This window comes from Rhyacophila brunnea, unplaced genomic scaffold (genome assembly GCF_057557595.1).
Source record: "Rhyacophila brunnea isolate RB1 unplaced genomic scaffold, BYU_Rbru_1.0 scaffold_5, whole genome shotgun sequence".
Taxonomy (NCBI): domain Eukaryota; kingdom Metazoa; phylum Arthropoda; class Insecta; order Trichoptera; family Rhyacophilidae; genus Rhyacophila; species Rhyacophila brunnea.
The window spans coordinates 15,502,421-15,521,273 of NW_028233170.1; the positions used below are offsets into that span (position 1 = coordinate 15,502,421).

The 18,853-nt window shown below is 32.1% G+C and overlaps 2 protein-coding genes across 4 annotated transcripts; one reads left to right on the top strand and one right to left on the bottom strand.

Moving 5' to 3' along the window:
* Positions 1-493: 493 nt before the first annotated feature.
* On the bottom strand, positions 494-2,330 carry LOC147066092 (neuroguidin-A). Of its 2 annotated transcripts, none has more exons than XM_085956086.1 (2): positions 2,172-2,330; positions 494-1,839 (listed from the first exon to the last, which is right to left on the bottom strand). In XM_085956086.1, exons 1-2 carry the CDS (start codon positions 2,178-2,180, stop codon positions 925-927), a joined length of 924 nt encoding a protein of 307 aa, XP_085812212.1. In that variant the 5' UTR covers positions 2,181-2,330; the 3' UTR covers positions 494-924. The 2 variants fall into 2 exon arrangements, with proteins under 2 accessions (XP_085812212.1, XP_085812213.1); XM_085956087.1 differs by having other exon boundaries at positions 502-1,839; positions 2,285-2,330.
* A 377-nt stretch (positions 2,331-2,707) lies between these two features.
* TM9SF4 (transmembrane 9 superfamily protein member 4) lies at positions 2,708-18,341 on the top strand. 2 transcript variants are annotated; one of them, XR_015071656.1, is made up of 10 exons: positions 2,708-2,811; positions 2,920-3,305; positions 11,053-11,208; positions 11,299-11,576; positions 13,611-13,814; positions 14,110-14,527; positions 15,221-15,404; positions 15,542-15,680; positions 16,511-16,877; positions 17,215-18,285. XR_015071656.1 is itself a non-coding variant. In XM_085956085.1 (9 exons), exons 1-9 carry the CDS (start codon positions 2,803-2,805, stop codon positions 16,609-16,611), a joined length of 1,875 nt encoding a protein of 624 aa, XP_085812211.1. In that variant the 5' UTR covers positions 2,708-2,802; the 3' UTR covers positions 16,612-18,341. The 2 variants fall into 2 exon arrangements, 1 of the variants encoding a protein (XP_085812211.1); XM_085956085.1 differs by having other exon boundaries at positions 16,511-18,341.
* Positions 18,342-18,853: the final 512 nt, after the last annotated feature.

An 18,853-nucleotide genomic window follows, 5' to 3' on the forward strand; every position in this document is an offset into this window, starting at 1 on the left:
TTTTAGGTAGTCACAATGCGATTTAATACCAGGGCTTCGAACCGGATAAACCGTTATTTCTGTCGGAACAAAACCAGAACCGAACTGAAAAAAAAATTGGGTGGTTCGGTACATATTCAAACACGCACGTTTAAGATGATCTTACTCCCCACTTTAGTTGTTGTATGTAGGTCATGCGTGTCAAATTCAAGGCGCAAAGAAATCATTCACGATCATGTCACGCATCTCGACATAATTCTCATAATTAATAATATATTGTTTTAAATATTTATGACTTCGGATGGTTTCGGAGCGTAGCACCGGGCTATCATACACGTACCATAAAATGTTTAAATTATGGTAGCAAATATATATTTAATACAAATGAAAACATTTGAAAATTAATCACTCGGAGCTGAACCGAACCGATGTATATATTATTACTTGAACCAGAACGAAAAAAAAAATGTTTCGAAGTGTTTAAAACTCATTTTGTTCTGTAATTTTTATTATTATCGTATTGCTTCTTTGATGTGACAACTACCGAAAAATATAATAGTATAATAATATCAATCAAAAGCAATTCATTAATTAATTACAAATTGCTTCTGGATATTCTTCTCTTAAAATAAATTATTCAACTGTAGAGAATAAAGCAATAACTTAACAAAAACAATTGGCACAAAAAACGAAAGACTTAAATATTAGATTCCTAATTAAGATAAAAAAATAATTTATCAGTGATCATTTCAAAGTCTCATTATAACAAACAGTACTATGTATAATAATAATTAGTACTGATTGATATTAGAATGTAATACACATAAAATTTGATGATTTTTGGGTGAAACCATTGTCGAAACGGCGATGGACATGCAATGTAGAAAATAAATATCACAATGAAAGTGAGATGATGATTAACGATTGCCTGAATGCGTTCAGTTATCAATGAAAACGCCGTTTTTTGGATTTCTTATTCTTCTTGCTAGATAATTTTCTTTTCTTTTTCTTACCGCTTCCGCCAGCTTTGTCTTCATCCAGAGCACTGTAGTCTCCGAATCTTGTTATTTCATCGCCCAAGGTTCCGACGGTCGTCATTTTACGTTGTGTATGTTTTTCAGCTTTAGTAAGAGGCAAACGTGTAAGGTAATTTTCTTCATATTCAGTTTTTTCCTGTTGATATTTTGATATAGCCTGCTGTCCTCGTGCACCACTGGATATTTCCACAGGAGTATCCAAGTATTCCTCTCTTAATTCTCGCATCACGCTCGAGTTTAGAGCGCGTTTTCTGTTACGCTCGTTTTGACGCTTTTCCCGTTCAAGTTTTGTTTCATCACCTTCATAATGCACCGCAGCCAGTTTGGGAGGCACATATACACCGGTTTTATTAGTTTTATCGGGATCATCTTCGCTTCCGCTTTCAATATCACTCTCATCGTCCAGTTTGCTGATTAAGTTTTCAGGGTGAGCTCTGAACAAAGTGGGATCGTCTTCCGTCACCGATCCGGCGATTGCACTTTTAACGAGTTTGTCTATTTGATATTTTAACTTAGAATCTATAGGTCTTATTTTTTCCAGAACCGTTCGTATCTCGACGAGCCTGTCTATTGTCGGATCCGCTTCAATCTTCTCCCCGGAACATTTTCTCAGCACAATGTAAGTTAAGTTTATAAGATAGCTGAGCAGCATGTGGTATTTCATTTCCAAGAAGCTGAGTCCTTTGTCGGTTGTCATTTCACCACTTTTGACTCTGACGAGCATATTATCAACCAGTTGGGTCACTTGAAGTACATTGTTGTTCATCTCATCCAGCAGTCTAAACGCTTGAGGAAGATCCTGCTGCTCCGTTTCCTCTGCCGCCTGCCAAACGGGAATCATTTTGTAAACAAGGGTATTGCAAGTGAAACGAATGAAGAGGAGGGATATTGAATATGTTTATATCTGAATAAGAATAATGTAGGCTTCATGAAAAAATATTGCCGTTGACGGTAATGTCTGGCCAATACGTCAATACATAAATTACGATAAAAAAAAAAAACAAACCATCCCCACTACGGGGCAAAAGTATAAAATCCATACGACCCCATCTTTTTTTCGAAAAAAGGTCGTAGCTCCACTAAAATAATAACAAAAAATGTGAACTTATAACCTCAAGAGCTTAATTGTGTTAATGAGAAATTAAAAATATTTACCTGCACCATGATTGCGTTGAATTTTTAGGGCAGAATTCACTCATTAAATGGAATAAAACTGAAAATTATAGTAGTACACGTGCTAAACCCCTCCATCTACAATAAAAGCATACCTATCATTTTTATTGTCGTTTGAGCGGCTCTGCCGTCTCAGTCTGCGAGAAGAGCGGAAAAAAATCTACAAAAATTTTAGAAGCAAAAAAGAATTATTGACCATAGACTACTCTAGTAAAATTTTATTTCCGTATTATCAAATCAAACGATTAAAAACATAGGCGAGACATTTTATAGCATTTTACCAAATAATAAAAACAACTAATCTTAAGATTATTTTCATTTGTACCTAGGTAAGCTAATTTTAAAGGTTTTTATTTATCCAAGAATAATGAAGTGAACGCAGCCATTGTATTATCTTCCTAATAATTTGAACCTACGTCTCTATGCGCTATTTCATACAGTCGCGTAAATATTTGGGGTGTCAAACGAGATAGCATTATAATGACGTAAAGTCTATGGTTACCGAATTTTGACAGTTCAGGAATTATCGTATTAATCGTATTGTAACTTGGTTTATTGAGTAGATTCAATGTATATCTGTTGTGATCATAATTATTAATTCCATCATAATAAGATGGGTTTTGTAAGTAATTTTACTTGTGATCAAATAGCTGTGGAAATATTTACAAGTTCATCTTTTTGTCATAATGTGTATTTTCATTGCTAAGATCATTTTGCTTTCTTTTTTTAGGAAACAGTTATTTATTTATTAGTCATATTATGTCTATCTATTGCACAAGGATTCTATGTTCCGGGAGTAGCTCCTGTCGAATTCCACAAAGGACAGAGAATTGAGGTTAAAGCTGTCAAGATGACAAGTATTCATACTCAGTTACCATATGAGTATTATTCTCTACCATTTTGTTTGCCAGCAAATAACACCTTTGTTTATAAATCCGAGAATCTTGGAGAAGTTCTGCGGGGCGATAGAATTGTGAACACTCCATACGTTATTCAAATGTCGGAAGACATCCATTGTAGGCTATTATGCCATGCCAAAGACAACCCCATGAATTGGAATGCCGATGAATCACAAAACGTAGCCAGCAGAATAGAACATGAATACTATGTCCACTTGTAAGTAGTTTTTTTTTTAATCTCAAGCCAATATACAGATTATGATGAAATTTAATATGTAAGATGTAATTTTAATTTAAATGGCCACAGACATATGTATAGTAAATCTGTATATAATATTATATTGATAGTCCTTTTACACTATCATCAAAATCTCCAATCTGAGAATTATCATTTTTTGTGTTCCAGTATGGATTTTGCAAGATTTGTTGAAGAATGAACAAGATATCGTAGTATATTCTTGGGTTTTCACCGTGTCTCCTTCTTCCTTCTTTACTCGACGTTTCGGGCTCGTTGCAGAGGCCATTATCAAGAGATATGTTTTATGATGAAATGTAGTGTATGTATGTGAATGTAAACGTTGCTCTAAGAAAGTCAAAAGGAATCCGATTATCTAAGAGCAAACGTTGTTCAGAGTAATCTGTCAATCATTACGACCGGAGATACTGGCTCGAATATTAGATTTTGCTGATAGTGCCGGAAGCCATGACGTTTTTAATCGTAATCCATCATCCCTATTAATGTTTTCAGGGTTTCTGTGGATTTCAATGGCCTCCTTTACCAATCGTGCGAAATATCCTTTATTCCGACCCAATATCTTGGTCTCGAAGTCAAAGATATTGGGTCGGAATAAAGGATATTTCGCACGATTGGTAAAGGAGGCCATTGAAATCCACAGAAACCCTGAAAACATTAATAGGGATGATGGATTACGATTAAAAACGTCATGGCTTCCGGCACTATCAGCAAAATCTAATATTCGAGCCAGTATCTCCGGTCGTAATGATTGACAGATTACTCTGAACAACGTTTGCTCTTAGATAATCGGATTCCTTTTGACTTTCTTAGAGCAACGTTTACATTCACATACATACACTACATTTCATCATAAAACATATCTCTTGATAATGGCCTCTGCAACGAGCCCGAAACGTCGAGTAAAGAAGGAAGAAGGAGACACGGTGAAAACCCAAGAATATACTACGATAAAAAACAACCGTGAAAGCCTCAAACATTATAATGAACAAGATATTATAATTGTTTTGGAAAATAATTGGTTTAGGTAATTGTGCGTAACACCTCTATAAGGATAATATATAAATTCACCCCCCATAAAGATATTGGTATTTATTTTGTCCCTCATGAAAAGAAAGGTTGCTCATGACTAAGTTACGATGAACTTGTTGACTACGGAGCATTTAATTACTATTTAATTACCACATTTAAATAACATGCTAATTATATCGAATGGCCAATTAATTAGTGTGCAACAGGCGTACCGTCCGCGTGGAAAGGATTAAGTAGCCAGAGAAAAATGAGAAAACAGGCGGCGGCATTATACTTTATTGCCGATATACACTGCCAATACATACAATATAAAATTTTAATCACCAATAATTAGTGTTGTAATACAAAAATTACTATTTTTTTTAAAAATAGTACAGTAATCCATTGGGTGATTTACATTTTATAATTATAACCATTTTATGTTTTTTGAATGATAGGTATCAATTTATTTTAAGCATTGTCAATGAATTGGTTTGAATCAGTTATGGGCAACTATTTTTAGTCAGCAGGCCAAAACTCAGAGCTAAACTGCTGCGGGCCACAAGAATGTGGCAATGATAATGAAAAAAAAAAAGAACTTTTTATATACAACGTTTTTAAATTTTCTGTTGAATCATATCGTCCCCTTATTGCAGAACTAGCCTAACTGATTTTTTGTGATTTTTTTTTTATTTGATAGAAAAATTCCTTTTTTGATTCTCTATTTGGAGTCCGAACAGGCGTATCTGAATTATCAATATAAAAAAAGTTATCAGCTTAGATCATTCCAAGCCTAAATTCAATCTTAAAAATATTTTGGAACTAAATTAGCCTAACTGACGTTAAGCTAGTTCTGCACGCAAAAGTACACCTACACGTTGGCAATATCGCCTCTTTCTATTGCAGTTAGGATTTATTTGTACTAGTTTGCTGTCGCTGTCAATGTCAACTGCCAACGTAATTACGCTGATGCTGTAATTACCGACAAGTATTGCAATTATTCTATGGACCATCTAGTGGCTCCTTCCACATCTAATTCGGTTGATGATGATGAGATAGTTAACACATTTTCTACCGAAATCAGTGGCATGACTGGAGTTCAATCAACACCAAATCGATTGATCCCGCTGACTCCAAATAACGAAGGAGAAATCAGTGCCACAGTGGCCCACTTTACATTAGAACAACGAGGTAATTATGAGTTTTATTGTTCACTTTTACAACAAAAATAAACACTTTCTTGACTGAAATAAGAACTGCAATTTGCTTCTATCCCGCACATTAGCTCAATGATGTATATATTTTCAGACTCTGTAATCATCGACAAGGTTTGCAATAATTTTATGGATGATCAAGAGGTTCTTTCGACATCTGATTCCTTTGATAATGATGGGAAAATGGACCCATTTTCTACCGACAGTGTATCAGACTATGAACCACCACAGCATTCACTATCATCACACAGTGATGAAAATTCATCAAATGGTATTGTTAATATTGTAAATCGACTTTCAGCACCTGTCCTAGAGGTGTATAACTCAAGTCAAGCAGGGAAAAAAGACTAGGAAAAGACATCGTAATGAAGCTCTGTGGCGCAGAAATGTAATAAAAAAGTAGCGAAATTCTGGAAACGAATTTATAAACTGGAAAAACAATGTAATATGTGAGCGTCAAATGAAGGAACCCTCTCCTCAAACATGCAAATTTGGTTGTTCTATAAAAATTACCCAAGAACAGAGGGTTGCAATATTTCATCAGTTTTGGAATTTAGGTGATATAAATAATCAACGTGAACCGCTTCGTTGAATTTAATAAAAAAAAAGAACTACAATTGATATAAGTGAAGGTCGAGAAAGAAGTCATCGTAAAATGACTGACAACTCAAATTTTCTTTCAGAAGATCTTAACAAGATTAAAATATGCCAATGGTTTTTAAACTCATTGAGCATACGTTATCAAATGGTTAAGACTGCTTCAAAGAATTCATACCTCCTTAATTCAAGCACGGTTGCTGATGACAGCAGAGGGTCGCAGAGGATATTTGCGGTAAGCGACCACATGAAGCAAAACGTGAGGGATCACATTAACAGCTTTTGTACAGTAAGCAGCCATTATTGCCGAAAAAAGACCACGAAGCAGTACTTGGATGCAGCATTAAATATAACAAAGATGTTTGACCTATATAAAAAAGACTACGAAGGAAAAAGCTTGACAGTAGCCATTGCTTCAATGTACCTACATATAGAGGCATATTTTGTAATGAATTTAATTATTCTTTACTCCAAAGAAGGACCAGTGTGACTTTTTCTTGAAATATGAGCAGAGCAGTAATGAAGAAAAAGATATTATGAAAGCAGAATATTATGATACTCATTTAAAAAATAAAGAAATTACCCGAAAGTTAAAATAAATGTCAAGGAGCAGGCAAACTTAAATAAAACGTTCCTATTGCGCAACAAGTCTTGCAAATCCCAGAGCAGAAGCCGCACAACTATACTATAAACATAAACGAAAGTATGCCACATACAATCTCAGTATTCATGATCTAGGATCACAACAAGATCATTGTTTTATGTGGCATGGATCAATTGGAATGAGTGTGAAATTTGGAAGCTGTGTCTTTGATTTCATCAAACAACAGGTATCGGAAGGGATAAAAGAATTCATATTTTTTCAGATAATCGTGCTGGAAAAAATTGTATCCATTTCATGTACTGTATGTACATGTTCTGTGCGGCCAATTTCTCTTGTAAAATAACACATATCTTTTTAGAAAAAGGTCACACGCAGAATGAAGTTGATTCAATTCATAGTGTTATTGAAAGGGCTGCCAAGAAAATACCAGTATATACACCGAGCTAGTGGTATTCAATAGCACGATCAGCATGTAGGAAGAGACCCTACATTGCTTGAAATCAACAACCAAAAATTGGGATTAGGATGAATGTGGAATCAAATTTTCTTGGCAAAAGATAAAACGAATCTCAGTAATGCCAGAAAATCCACACACACTCCAAATCGAGTACAACTTTGAAGATTCGCCTGCACCAGTTAATACAGCTGAGCGTAGCCGTGGACCAATAATTCAAAAGATAACTGACTTCAAATTGATGCCAGTAAGAAGTTCGGTCATACCAATAGCTAAGCTAAAACATTGTGACCTAATGTATCTTTGCCCGGAGAAAATAATCCCTGTTGACTACCATTCTTTCTATACAGGACTGATCACCTCACCACAAGAAGTGAATAGGGATGAAACCGACAGTGATTAAATTAAAAATAGTGCTTATGAGTAATAGGTTTTATTGCCTTTTCATTTATATAACTTCTTAAACTTTAACTTTCATTAATAACTACAGTATATTATAAGTACCCATGTTCATTGAAGTGTTTGGTAGATTTTGTGAATAAAAAAACTATGTCGTGAGATTTAATTTTTATTTTGTAGTGCTATACAAATTTAGCCTAACTTCTTAATGCGCTTAAGGTACCATTTTTTATTGCCTTATGTTCGCGTTCAAATACCTTAACTCAATTAAGATAGTTCTGATCTGAATTATTGTAGCACAACTATATCCTAATAGTTATGCAGAACAAGCTTAACTCAAATAAGATAGTGCTGATTTCAAATACTGTAGTGCAAAAGTAGCCTATCTGCATAAAATATGTGACGGAATATACTTTTTGGTATTTTTTTTTCACATAAACAAAGCATTTAACCAATGCATTATCATATATTTAAATCAATTTTTTTATATTTACAGTTTTCAAATTAATGACGAAATAAAGTTTAAAAGTGCTCTCCTGTAAAATGTCCAAAAATCAGTTTGGCTAGTTCTGCAATAAGGGGACGATATAAACTTGACTTGACTAGCTTAAATGATCAAAAAAAAATTGTACTCGATAGAAATAATACTGAAATGTCATTTTGACATGTCATATTGATCTCCATAGTAACGCACATATATATAAATAATTTAGTTGCTAGGACCCCAGACCCCTAGCAACTTTTCATACAAAACAGAATTAACTGAAAATGAATTCAATTCTACTTAAAGATGGCTAAAAGTATTAAAAAAATGCATTGGCATCGTGTTCTGATATATTCTTAAAGTTTCAAATGTCTAGCTAGTCGGGAAGTTAGTTAAAAATCGATTGCAAGATTTGTACCGGACAAATAAGAATAAGAGCTAAGAAAAACATTGTAATAATTATCAAAGGTAACCATATCAATTGGAATGAAAAAAGAGTATTAATTATAATATGAAATACGACCGAGGAATGGAATTTGAATTTAAATTCTAATGGATTTAATACATAATTATACTTAATAATAAACATACGTCGGACCGGTTTAAATAGTGGCAAACAATAATTTTGGTGGTATTTTAAGATCAATAATATGATATATCATATTAATACAGTGGCGAAGGGTGGATGTAGGGTGTTAAGATCCAACATAAATAGTGCACACCAAACTTTGTTAGTCAGATATATTTGTTTTCATTGAACTAAGACTACAATGTGTAGATAGTTTTTAAAATCCAATTAAACCCTGCCTAATCCAAACCATAGTAGATAATAGTCAAAAAATATTCATTTATCTATATAATATCTAAAATTATGCCATTAAACCATACATAATTTTAGATGTTTTAATTAGAAGAATATTTTTTATCAATTATGGTTTTGTATAAGGAAGCCTTAATGAATTTACAAAAAAAACTAACCAACACCATATATTATGTACTTAATATGTATCCTTAATTCAACAAAAACAAATATGTATGACTGTTCTGCGGTGGAAGTGTCACTCATATTTTTGTCTTTTTAACATATTTTTATTTTAACGCTTTCATCTAAGAAAATATTATTTTATAATTATTGTATTTGGGATGAATGTATCTTGGATTATATATTGTATAGTCATATGCCGGCCACAGACGGACAGTTCTCGTAACAGGTTGAACATGCCAGTTAATAACCATACAGTTATCTTTGGTAGATAATCTGCTGCTTCCATAGACGGACACTTTTCGACCTTTCAGATGTGTGCCATGTTCAAACTGTCAGCGACCCCCCACTCCCGTGTTTTTGTAAAACTGTTGGAATTTCAACTAGCCGAAAGTTCTCGAGTGACATTAGATGTCGGTAACGTAAAGTAGAATATACCGCGCGATACAACTACGGCTGGTGTTGCTTGTTATAAAATACAAATTCATTTATTATTAAAAATATAATAATATTATGTACGCGGAGATCGCAAATATTATATTTTATTTATTTTTACGAGAGTAAAACAAAGTAATAGTTATTTATGTAAACATATTATTTTATACAATATAATATAAATGTTAAAATTTTAGAGAGCATTATAAATATTAAGTTATTGTGAAAATATAGACTAATTTTATTTATTGTATGTAGTGAATATTACAAATTATTAATTTAAGACGTTCACAACATAAATTAATATACCTAATTGTGAATGACAATGTCGCTAAATCTAAATAAAATTTAAGTATATATTTTAATAATATCATAGTAATTAATTATTATACTGATGATTGATGTAAATATAATTTTGTGGCTTATTGTATATAAAATCAATACCTTTATAAATATTACCGTTTTCTTACTTAATTAATACTGTCCATTAAAGGGAATAATTTATTCAAAAGAAAAGATTATATTTTATATTTACACGAATGTGTATAATATTGTTTCGGTGAATCGATAAAATACACAATCCACTAGCGAAATCATGATTTATTTTACCAACGTCATAGGTGTGTATTTATGTCAATTTGTTTCTAATAAAAACAATTATAACCATAATACATTCAAAGTTAAATTATTCGTGTATCATCGTTCAAGTATACCCTACCTAAAACTAATTTAAACAATGCCCCTGTGTATTATCTCCGCGAACATAACCTCCATAGTTTTTGACACTTGCTCTGCCACGGACAATAACTGTACGTATATGGGCACGTCTGTTGACAGTTCGACAGATTTAAATGGGGTAGTTAAACTGATCTGTGGTGTGGCCACTAATGTACAGTTATTGAACAGTTATTGTCTGTGCCATGTTCAACCTGTTACGAGAACTGTCCGTCGGCCACAGACCTATAGTGGTGAGAGGTGTCTTAAAATTCTGTTTTTATTATTTTTAATTTATTGAAAAGTGTGCACTATTTTTGCCGGATTGCCCATAGTATATCTAAACTATTATGGTTTTGTTTAGGTAGGGTGTAATTGAATTTCTAAACTAACCAACACCATCTTAAAATTGTATTATTAGTTCAATGAAAACAAATAAGTATGACTGCCAAAGTTTAATGTGCACTGTGTATGTCGAATCTTACAGGCTACCTCCACCCCTCACTATTGTCATAATGATTATATTAAATTAGAGAACATTTTATTTCTAGTAATCAAAGATGTAGAAGAAAATTTTCTTCTGTGGAGATTGAGCCTAAATAAATGAAAGTGAAGCAATAACAAAACCCCCAATCTACTAATTTTCATACATACTGTAAAGAGTTTGTGGTTGATGTAGCATAGAAAAATGGCACTTATAACTATAGAAACTTCCTTCAGCAAGTTTGAGATAGAAGCCACAGATGGTTTCATTTGACAGAAGGATTTTTTAACATCATTGAAATATTTTAACATGATTATATGCTCGTCTTTTTAGGTTGGTCGACAACCTTCCTGTGGCTACGAGGGTCGTAAATGGAGAAAATTTTGAAAAGGTTGTCGAACAAGGTTACAGATTAGGTTTTGTTTCTCATGGACGACCTTATATACATAATCATCTCAAGCTTGTCATACAGTATCATATACGCAGCGTGTAAGTTATTTATTTATATTGTTGTCGTATTTATGTTATATCGAAGTATATGCAATAATTAACTTTTAATCGTAATTAATGTCGTTATAGGGATAGATACCGAGTTGTTGGATTTGAAGTGGAGCCAATGTCAGTTGACAGAGAGGAACTTCAATTCAATGGAGATCTTTGTGGTTTCCCGAGTGACCCTAAACCTCAGCTAGTAAATGCTCAGACCGGTACAAAATTGTTCTTCACATATTCTGTGGAATGGATACAGTCAGATATAAGCTGGGCCTCTCGGTGGGATATATATCTCGGAATGAATGATGTTCAGATTCATTGGTTTTCCATCATTAATTCCTTGTTTGTGGTTTTCTTCTTATCAGGTATGTACTTGTTGCTAATTTCCAAGTAAAATAATGTTTTGATTCGAATAATAATGGTGTCATAAATATAACCATGGTTAGATTTACCATAGGGCTAACGGTGTCGTGAAAAACTCTTTTACACGGCATGTGGGTCCTTAATAATACCTGTGAATTGTAATAATAAATGTTATAATTAAAAGTATTATCCTTATTATTGAGGATGTTAGTTTCAAAGAGTTCAACCTCCATATTCTGCAATTTTGAGATAATCGCAATAAACCATCAATTGCAAATAAATTAGTAGACAATTAGAAAAACCGAATAGTGAAATAAAATGTCCATCATCATTAAGCTGGCTCGCACATCTGAACTCGTCTCGTCTGCAACATGTCGAATACGTTGTTGTGACGTTATCGTTATTCACAAAACACACGTTATCTTATGGACCTTCGCACACTGCTGGAATGAAACATTTTAGTTTGAAAAAAACATTGGTGTTGCTTGCAACAAATCTTATACCACTCCGCCTGCAAGTTAATCGCTGTCCGTGTTGCGAATAGGCATGTGCACACGCTACGAGTCAGCCACTCAAGCTATACGTATTCAGATGTCAACCTCGGCGGTCCTCAGTAGCCACGTCCAAAATAGCTGAACCCAACAACATTTACTTTGTTCAAGAAAATGAGAAATAGCTATGTATATATGACTATACTAGAAGATGTGCCTAATTGACGGATGAACCCAATATTTTCGCCAACTACTTCAATTTCTGCGGTACCAACACATAATAATCGCTGTTTCGGCGTCTGATACTCTGATGGCATTTTTCGCGTTTGACTAGTTTGACGTTCCGAGAGGTTACGCGCGTCGCTGTCACTAGGCTCCTATGTGCGCGGTCAAATACGCAACATGCTTGCGACATTCCTACAAGGTTTGATTTATGATTTTGCCCCAGACGAGACGAGTTTAGATGTGCGAGACGGCTTACATTAATAAAAAATCATGTTTAAAGTTAGTCATAAAGTATACAAAATGGCGGCTGATGAATATAAACGACTTTTCGATCAATCCCTGGTTAAATTCTATTTAACTAACAAACGGAGCTGAATTTGATATATCATAAATGTACATACGATGGAAAAGTACTTACAGAATCCGAATCAAGTAAAATATAAAAAAAAGTAAAAATAGAGGTTACTGAGTTTAAAACCAACAGCCTCATTTGTGTGATAAACATTTAAATCCTCTTATGTGACAAAGTTAGTAGAGACAAAAACTTGCACTTTGTAAGCACAACGGTAATGTAGACTTCAATTCGATGGCTTAGTGTCAAACAACACTATCTACAAAAGTGCAACTTTACAGGAGAGCCGAAAATCGTTATTTTAGATTCTTGTAACTCAACAAGGGAAATGTTTATTTAAAACCTAATGTTAATATTTTATAATTTATTGTGTATTGTACATTTATCTTGCTTATGATGATGTTAAAATTTATAGGAATAGTTTAAAAAAAATATGAAAACAAGGGTAACTTATGTAGTTAGCGTTAAACTTTACTGACGATTTAATAAGAAATTAGAAAAGATTGACATAACGTTGTTTGACTATCATGTAGCCGTAGATGTAAAATAACGTTATCTCAAAAAAAAAAAAAAGCACTTTTTTGTAGATAACGTTGTCTGACTTTAAGCACTCGAATTATCTTTTTGTAAATCTCAGAATATTTTTTTTAAATAGTAACATGGTAGTAGGGGGCTCAATATCTTTGAGCTTTCGAAATAGCTCTGATGTGATGACTACGTACATTAAAAGTATTACAGTTTTATTAAAATAATAAAATTTACCTTGGAGGTGTCTATAATAAATTATATTTTAATTTTGGTGGAATATAGAACATTGCTAAACCATGTGGTGTAATATAAATGAATAGAAAATATCAAAAACCATTTTGAAAAAATTATAAACAGCTCAAATGGAAAATATAAAAATACCACTCTAATAATATTACGTTAAATATTTTGTCTTAATACTTTTATATTTTTTATTACAGGGATATTGACGATGATCATGGTACGCACTTTGAGAAGAGATATTGCCCGGTATAATGCTGATGAAGGGGTAGATGATGTTATTGAAGAAACTGGTTGGAAACTTGTACATGGGGATGTTTTCAGGCCCCCAAGACAATCACGATTATTTGCAGCCGTTATTGGCAGTGGAATTCAAATATTTTTCATGGCTCTGATTACAATATGTAAGTTTATATTACCAAACTTTCTTGTATTTACTATAAAACTATTGTTTTTTAAAATTTTAAATTGAACCGTTCTATCATAATAGTAAAGTATTTCGGTGATAATGAGAGTGCACTGTGCGACTTTTATATTATGGCTGACATTTTGTAGTACTGTATCTGGTGTGAAAAGACGGAAGCGGGGGGGGGGGCGAGGGCAGAGATGTATGTGGAAGAGTGGGAGAAATACTTAGTTCTAAATAAAAATGTCCTACATTTTATAGTAATAATATTGGACGTTTGTTATTCTTTTCAGTTTTTGCAATGCTGGGTATGCTTTCACCCGCTTCCCGGGGTGCTCTCATGACGTCAGCTATTTTCTTATATGTTTTCATGGGCTTGATCGCTGGATACTTTTCGGCTCGCATTTATAAGACAATGAAAGGGCGAGAATGGAAAAAAGCTGCACTGTCAACAGCAACATTCTATCCTGCAATCGTTTTTGGCACATGCTTTTTCTTAAATTTCTTTATCTGGGGAAAGCACTCGAGCGGAGCCGTACCGTTTTCTACAATGATGGCCCTTTTGTGTCTGTGGTTCTGTATATCACTTCCGTTGATTTACCTCGGATACTACTTTGGATTCCGCAAACAGCCATTCCAGCACCCGGTGAGAACCAATCAGATTCCTAGACAGGTGCCAGAGCAGCTTTGGTACATGAATCCAGCACTATGGTGAGCACAGGTTTTTATATGTCTTTTTGAGATATACATACGGTGACCATACATCTTTTATTATAATAGAGGACAGACTTCAGGGTGTTATGTTTTGGATTTATTTTGTTTTCAAAATCAATTGAAGTATAGAAAATCGATTTAAAAATTCATTTATCACAGCGGCGAACATGATATCTGATTACAAGTATTAATTTACAATTCCACAAATTTCGCATTTTTATGAATTATTCCATGTTTTAAGTATCCGTATTATGTTTTATTAATTGAACTGACGTTTACATGGTAGAACTACATTATATTGGTTTTGAAACAAAGTTTTGCTCGTGTAGAACACATCACATTTAAATCGATTTTTCAGTAGCTGTCATTTTGTGATTTTGGATGATCATACTTTTTGCTTTGTATATGAACAAACCTTGTTCTTAAAGATTTTTTAAATGGCTAATAATAAACGTCACATTTAAATAGGGTTTTACCAATACCTTTAATAATATCTGGTTTGATGGATTTGTTTAGATTTATTCTTTATTTTTTCTAAGTAAATATGGTCACCATAACAATTTGTGAAAAAAATGCAATGACTCAACAATATTTTAAATCTGAACAACCTTGATTTCACTTAAATTTTAAAGCTAAATAAATATGGCAATGAAATCTTAAGAAAGTGTGTTTAATGATTTTGTTTTTCAGTACGCTAATGGCAGGGATCTTGCCTTTCGGTGCAGTGTTCATCGAGTTGTTCTTCATCTTCACTGCAATCTGGGAGAATCAAATTTATTATCTCTTCGGATTCCTGTTCCTGGTTTTTTGCATATTAGTGATATCTTGTTCACAGATATCAGTTGTGATGGTTTACTTCCAATTATGTGGGGAGGTATGGTAATATTTAAATATTTTACAATGAAATATCTCAAATAATTGTCTATGATTTATTTGTTAAACTAAAAACTGGAATATTGGAGGAATACTAAGTGTGCTACTAATTTTTGTAACATTTCCATTTTATTCTAGGACTATCATTGGTGGTGGCGTAGCTTTATCGTTTCTGGAGGTTCAGCAGTTTATGTTTTAGCCTATGCGGTTTTTTATTTCTTCACTAAATTGGAAATAACCGAGTTCATCCCAATATTACTTTACATAGGATATACCGGTGAGTTTTTTTATCATTATGTATGTAGTATTAACATTAATACATTGACATTGACAATAATATTGTTTTCACCTTTGTAATGGAGTGTAAATATTGGAATGTAAATCTAAGTAGATAATAAATTAATTTCCTGTTAAAAATCACCCGGTGTTTAAGGTGAAGTGTGGTTATACCGTAATTTAAGTAGTACTGATAATTCACTTATTGTGACGGTACCGAACCTCTGTTCAATATTAAGAATGACTAACAATCGAGTTTTGGTATGGTCACAATGCAGATTAATAATTGTTAAAAAGAGATTATTGAACTTAATTTCAATGATAAAAATAATTTAAAAAAATCTGTAATACAAGATTACTGTGTTTTTAAGTAAGTTTTTTTTTGAATTGTATGCTTACTATTGAATTACTTAAAAAACAATCTTTCTAATGTTTTAGTTACATACATTTATTGATTATTTAAAATGTTACACAAAATGTGAATTGTATTAATTTTCATCTTCTGTATTTTGTTGCTAGATGCTATTAGCACTACACTCTCTCTTAAGAAACTACATACTATTCTGGATTCCATTAAAATTTGTTTATGTACTATTAATCATACATAAATGAAAATATTTTAAATAAAGACAATGTGTCATAGAATAGTTTGTTATTAAAGGAATACTTAGTCAAGTGATATCAATAATTTGGAGGATGTATTGGAAAATAAACACACAAGACGATAACTATAACAAAATATAGGCACATTCCTTTTATTTCATTAACTTAATTAAAAGATTACTCTTGAAAATGCACCAAAGGTGATACTAAAACATTTTCTTTTGACAGGTTTGATGGTGTTGACTTTCTGGCTGCTGACGGGGACAATAGGATTTTTCGCGGCGTATGCATTTATTAGGAAAATATATGGGGCTGTCAAAATCGATTAATCAAAAATGCTCAAAAAGACTTTGAGAATTTTTTTCTCGATACATGAAAAGACTTTCTTTTAGGGTCGTTGACGGTTTATTTAAAATAAAATTTACAACAAACTATTAAATGGCCACGCAAAAATATAACAAGTGACAAATAATAGAATATCAAAGGCCTTTTTATTTTGTTTTTATGTTAAGTTGCATATTTAAAAAAAAAGCATTTTTATACTTTTGACGTGTTTGTAATTTATATTTTAAGTTTTTATTGTTTACTGCCAAATGCATACATACATTTATACATTGTGTATCTTATCTCATCGATTAGAGTTGTTATCCAATATAGGATAGCATTTTTTTTTTAAATAATTACATCACATTCAGTTTATAACATGCATTATGTCGTTGTTCAACTGTTTAAACCTTCGATGTGACAAAATTGAAATTTTACAGGAAAGTGAAAAAACATCATAATCATTAAAATAATTACAAGATAAAAAGAACTTTTTATATACCACGTTTTTAAATTCTGTTGAATCATTGAAACTTGACAATTCTATGTATTAATAAATACTTTTTTTTTTAAAATTTTTTTGATGAATCATCCCATCAACTTGAAAGAAATTGATCAAATGCGTAATAAAGAGAGCAATTATAAGAAATTTTCAAACATTTATTAATTGAATAACATATATGAGATTTTTAAAACTTGTACTTGATATGAAGTAAAAAACAAATAAACAAAAAACAAGAAAGCGAGTTATTTCTTTTTTAAAAATCGTCGAACGCCGTTACGCAAAAGTGCAAGCATTGAATTTGATCGAAGCACTACCTTGCGGATTTTTTCCGAATTAATTTTCCATACAAAACAGAATTAACTGAAAATGACTTCTGCTTAAAGATGGCTAAAAGTATTAAAAGAATGCATTGTAACCGTGTCCTGATATATTCTAAAAGTTTCAAATGTCTAGCTAGTCAGGAAGTTAGTTAAAAACCGATTGCAAGATTTGTACTGGATAAACAAGAAAACGAGCTAATAAAAACGTGGTAATTAAGGTAGATTTTCAATTTTCTTATTTGTAAGCAGAGGTTAGTTTGATTCATTTAAATAACAAGTAGTGAGTGGGAGTCTCAAAACATTGAAATTTTACAACAGAAACAATAAGTAAAGTTGTACAAAAATGAATCTAAACAATTTGGTTTATCTTTTAGTAGGTATTGTGGATCTCGTCGTCATCGAGTGTTTATAATAGGTCCGATGTGATGCCTGCATTCATTGAAGTATTATGGTATTAATAAAATAGGACACGTAAAATCAACTATAATGTAGAACAGTGAGGAATTTACTAAACTGTGCCGTATAATATATGAAACAGACGAAAAATAACCAAATTGACTAAATTGTAACATTGGAGGTTTTAACAGTTAAATTTGCATAATAAATATTTCTCTATTTATGTACCACTGCCAGTCTCATATTTGTGAATTTCTAGTCAGTGCAATGAATCCCATTTTAACTGTTGCACTCGACGAATAAAAATAATTCTCGAATGATTTATGAAAAACATAGTAATACAGTGACAACAAATTTTAGGTTATTTAATTTTTTTTACGAATTTAAGGACAAAAAATCCCATGAACTAATAATGGAAAAAAAACTTTTTTCACTTGTATAATTGATCTAGATTTTAGAAAAAAAAAAAATTAGATACTATTGTAACATTCACTGTTGATTAAATCCGTTGTGGAACAAGAAAAATGTTTTTTTTTTTGACAATGATTTTTGTTTTATATGTACATAAAATATACAGTTTCAAAGTCGTCTGCTTAAAAGAGTTATGAATTACTTATGTAATTAGTTTGTTTTACTTTAAAGTATAGCAATTTAGTCTTAAAAATTGTGTATAACATGATCTTTAGATGTAAGTGCGGTCTAATTACTACAGTTTTAAGAAGTTTAAGTATCTCGGGACAAGATAAATTTTGTATGAAAAGTGTATTAAAGTGTACCCTCTAACATTCATTTAAATAAGAATACTTATTAATAAATAAAAAAATGTTAAGCTTTAATTATCATTTAAATTGCACCTGAGTAAGTAGTCTAAATTTCCACTGGATAATATCATTAATAACATGATAATTTATAGTTAATTAAAAATTATCAATTAAACTGGCGTTCACACCGTAGAACTCTAGTATAATGGTTTTGAAACAATTTTTTTTTTTATTGTAGAATTTAAATGATGATTATGCTAGTATA

Excerpts from the sequence above, each read along its gene's own strand:
- TM9SF4 (XM_085956085.1), top strand. Across the intron at positions 13,815-14,109 it reads CATGGCTCTGATTACAATAT|TTTTTGCAATGCTGGGTATG; the intron begins GTAAGTTTATAT and ends TATTCTTTTCAG. Across the intron at positions 15,681-16,510 it reads ACTTTACATAGGATATACCG|GTTTGATGGTGTTGACTTTC; the intron begins GTGAGTTTTTTT and ends TTCTTTTGACAG.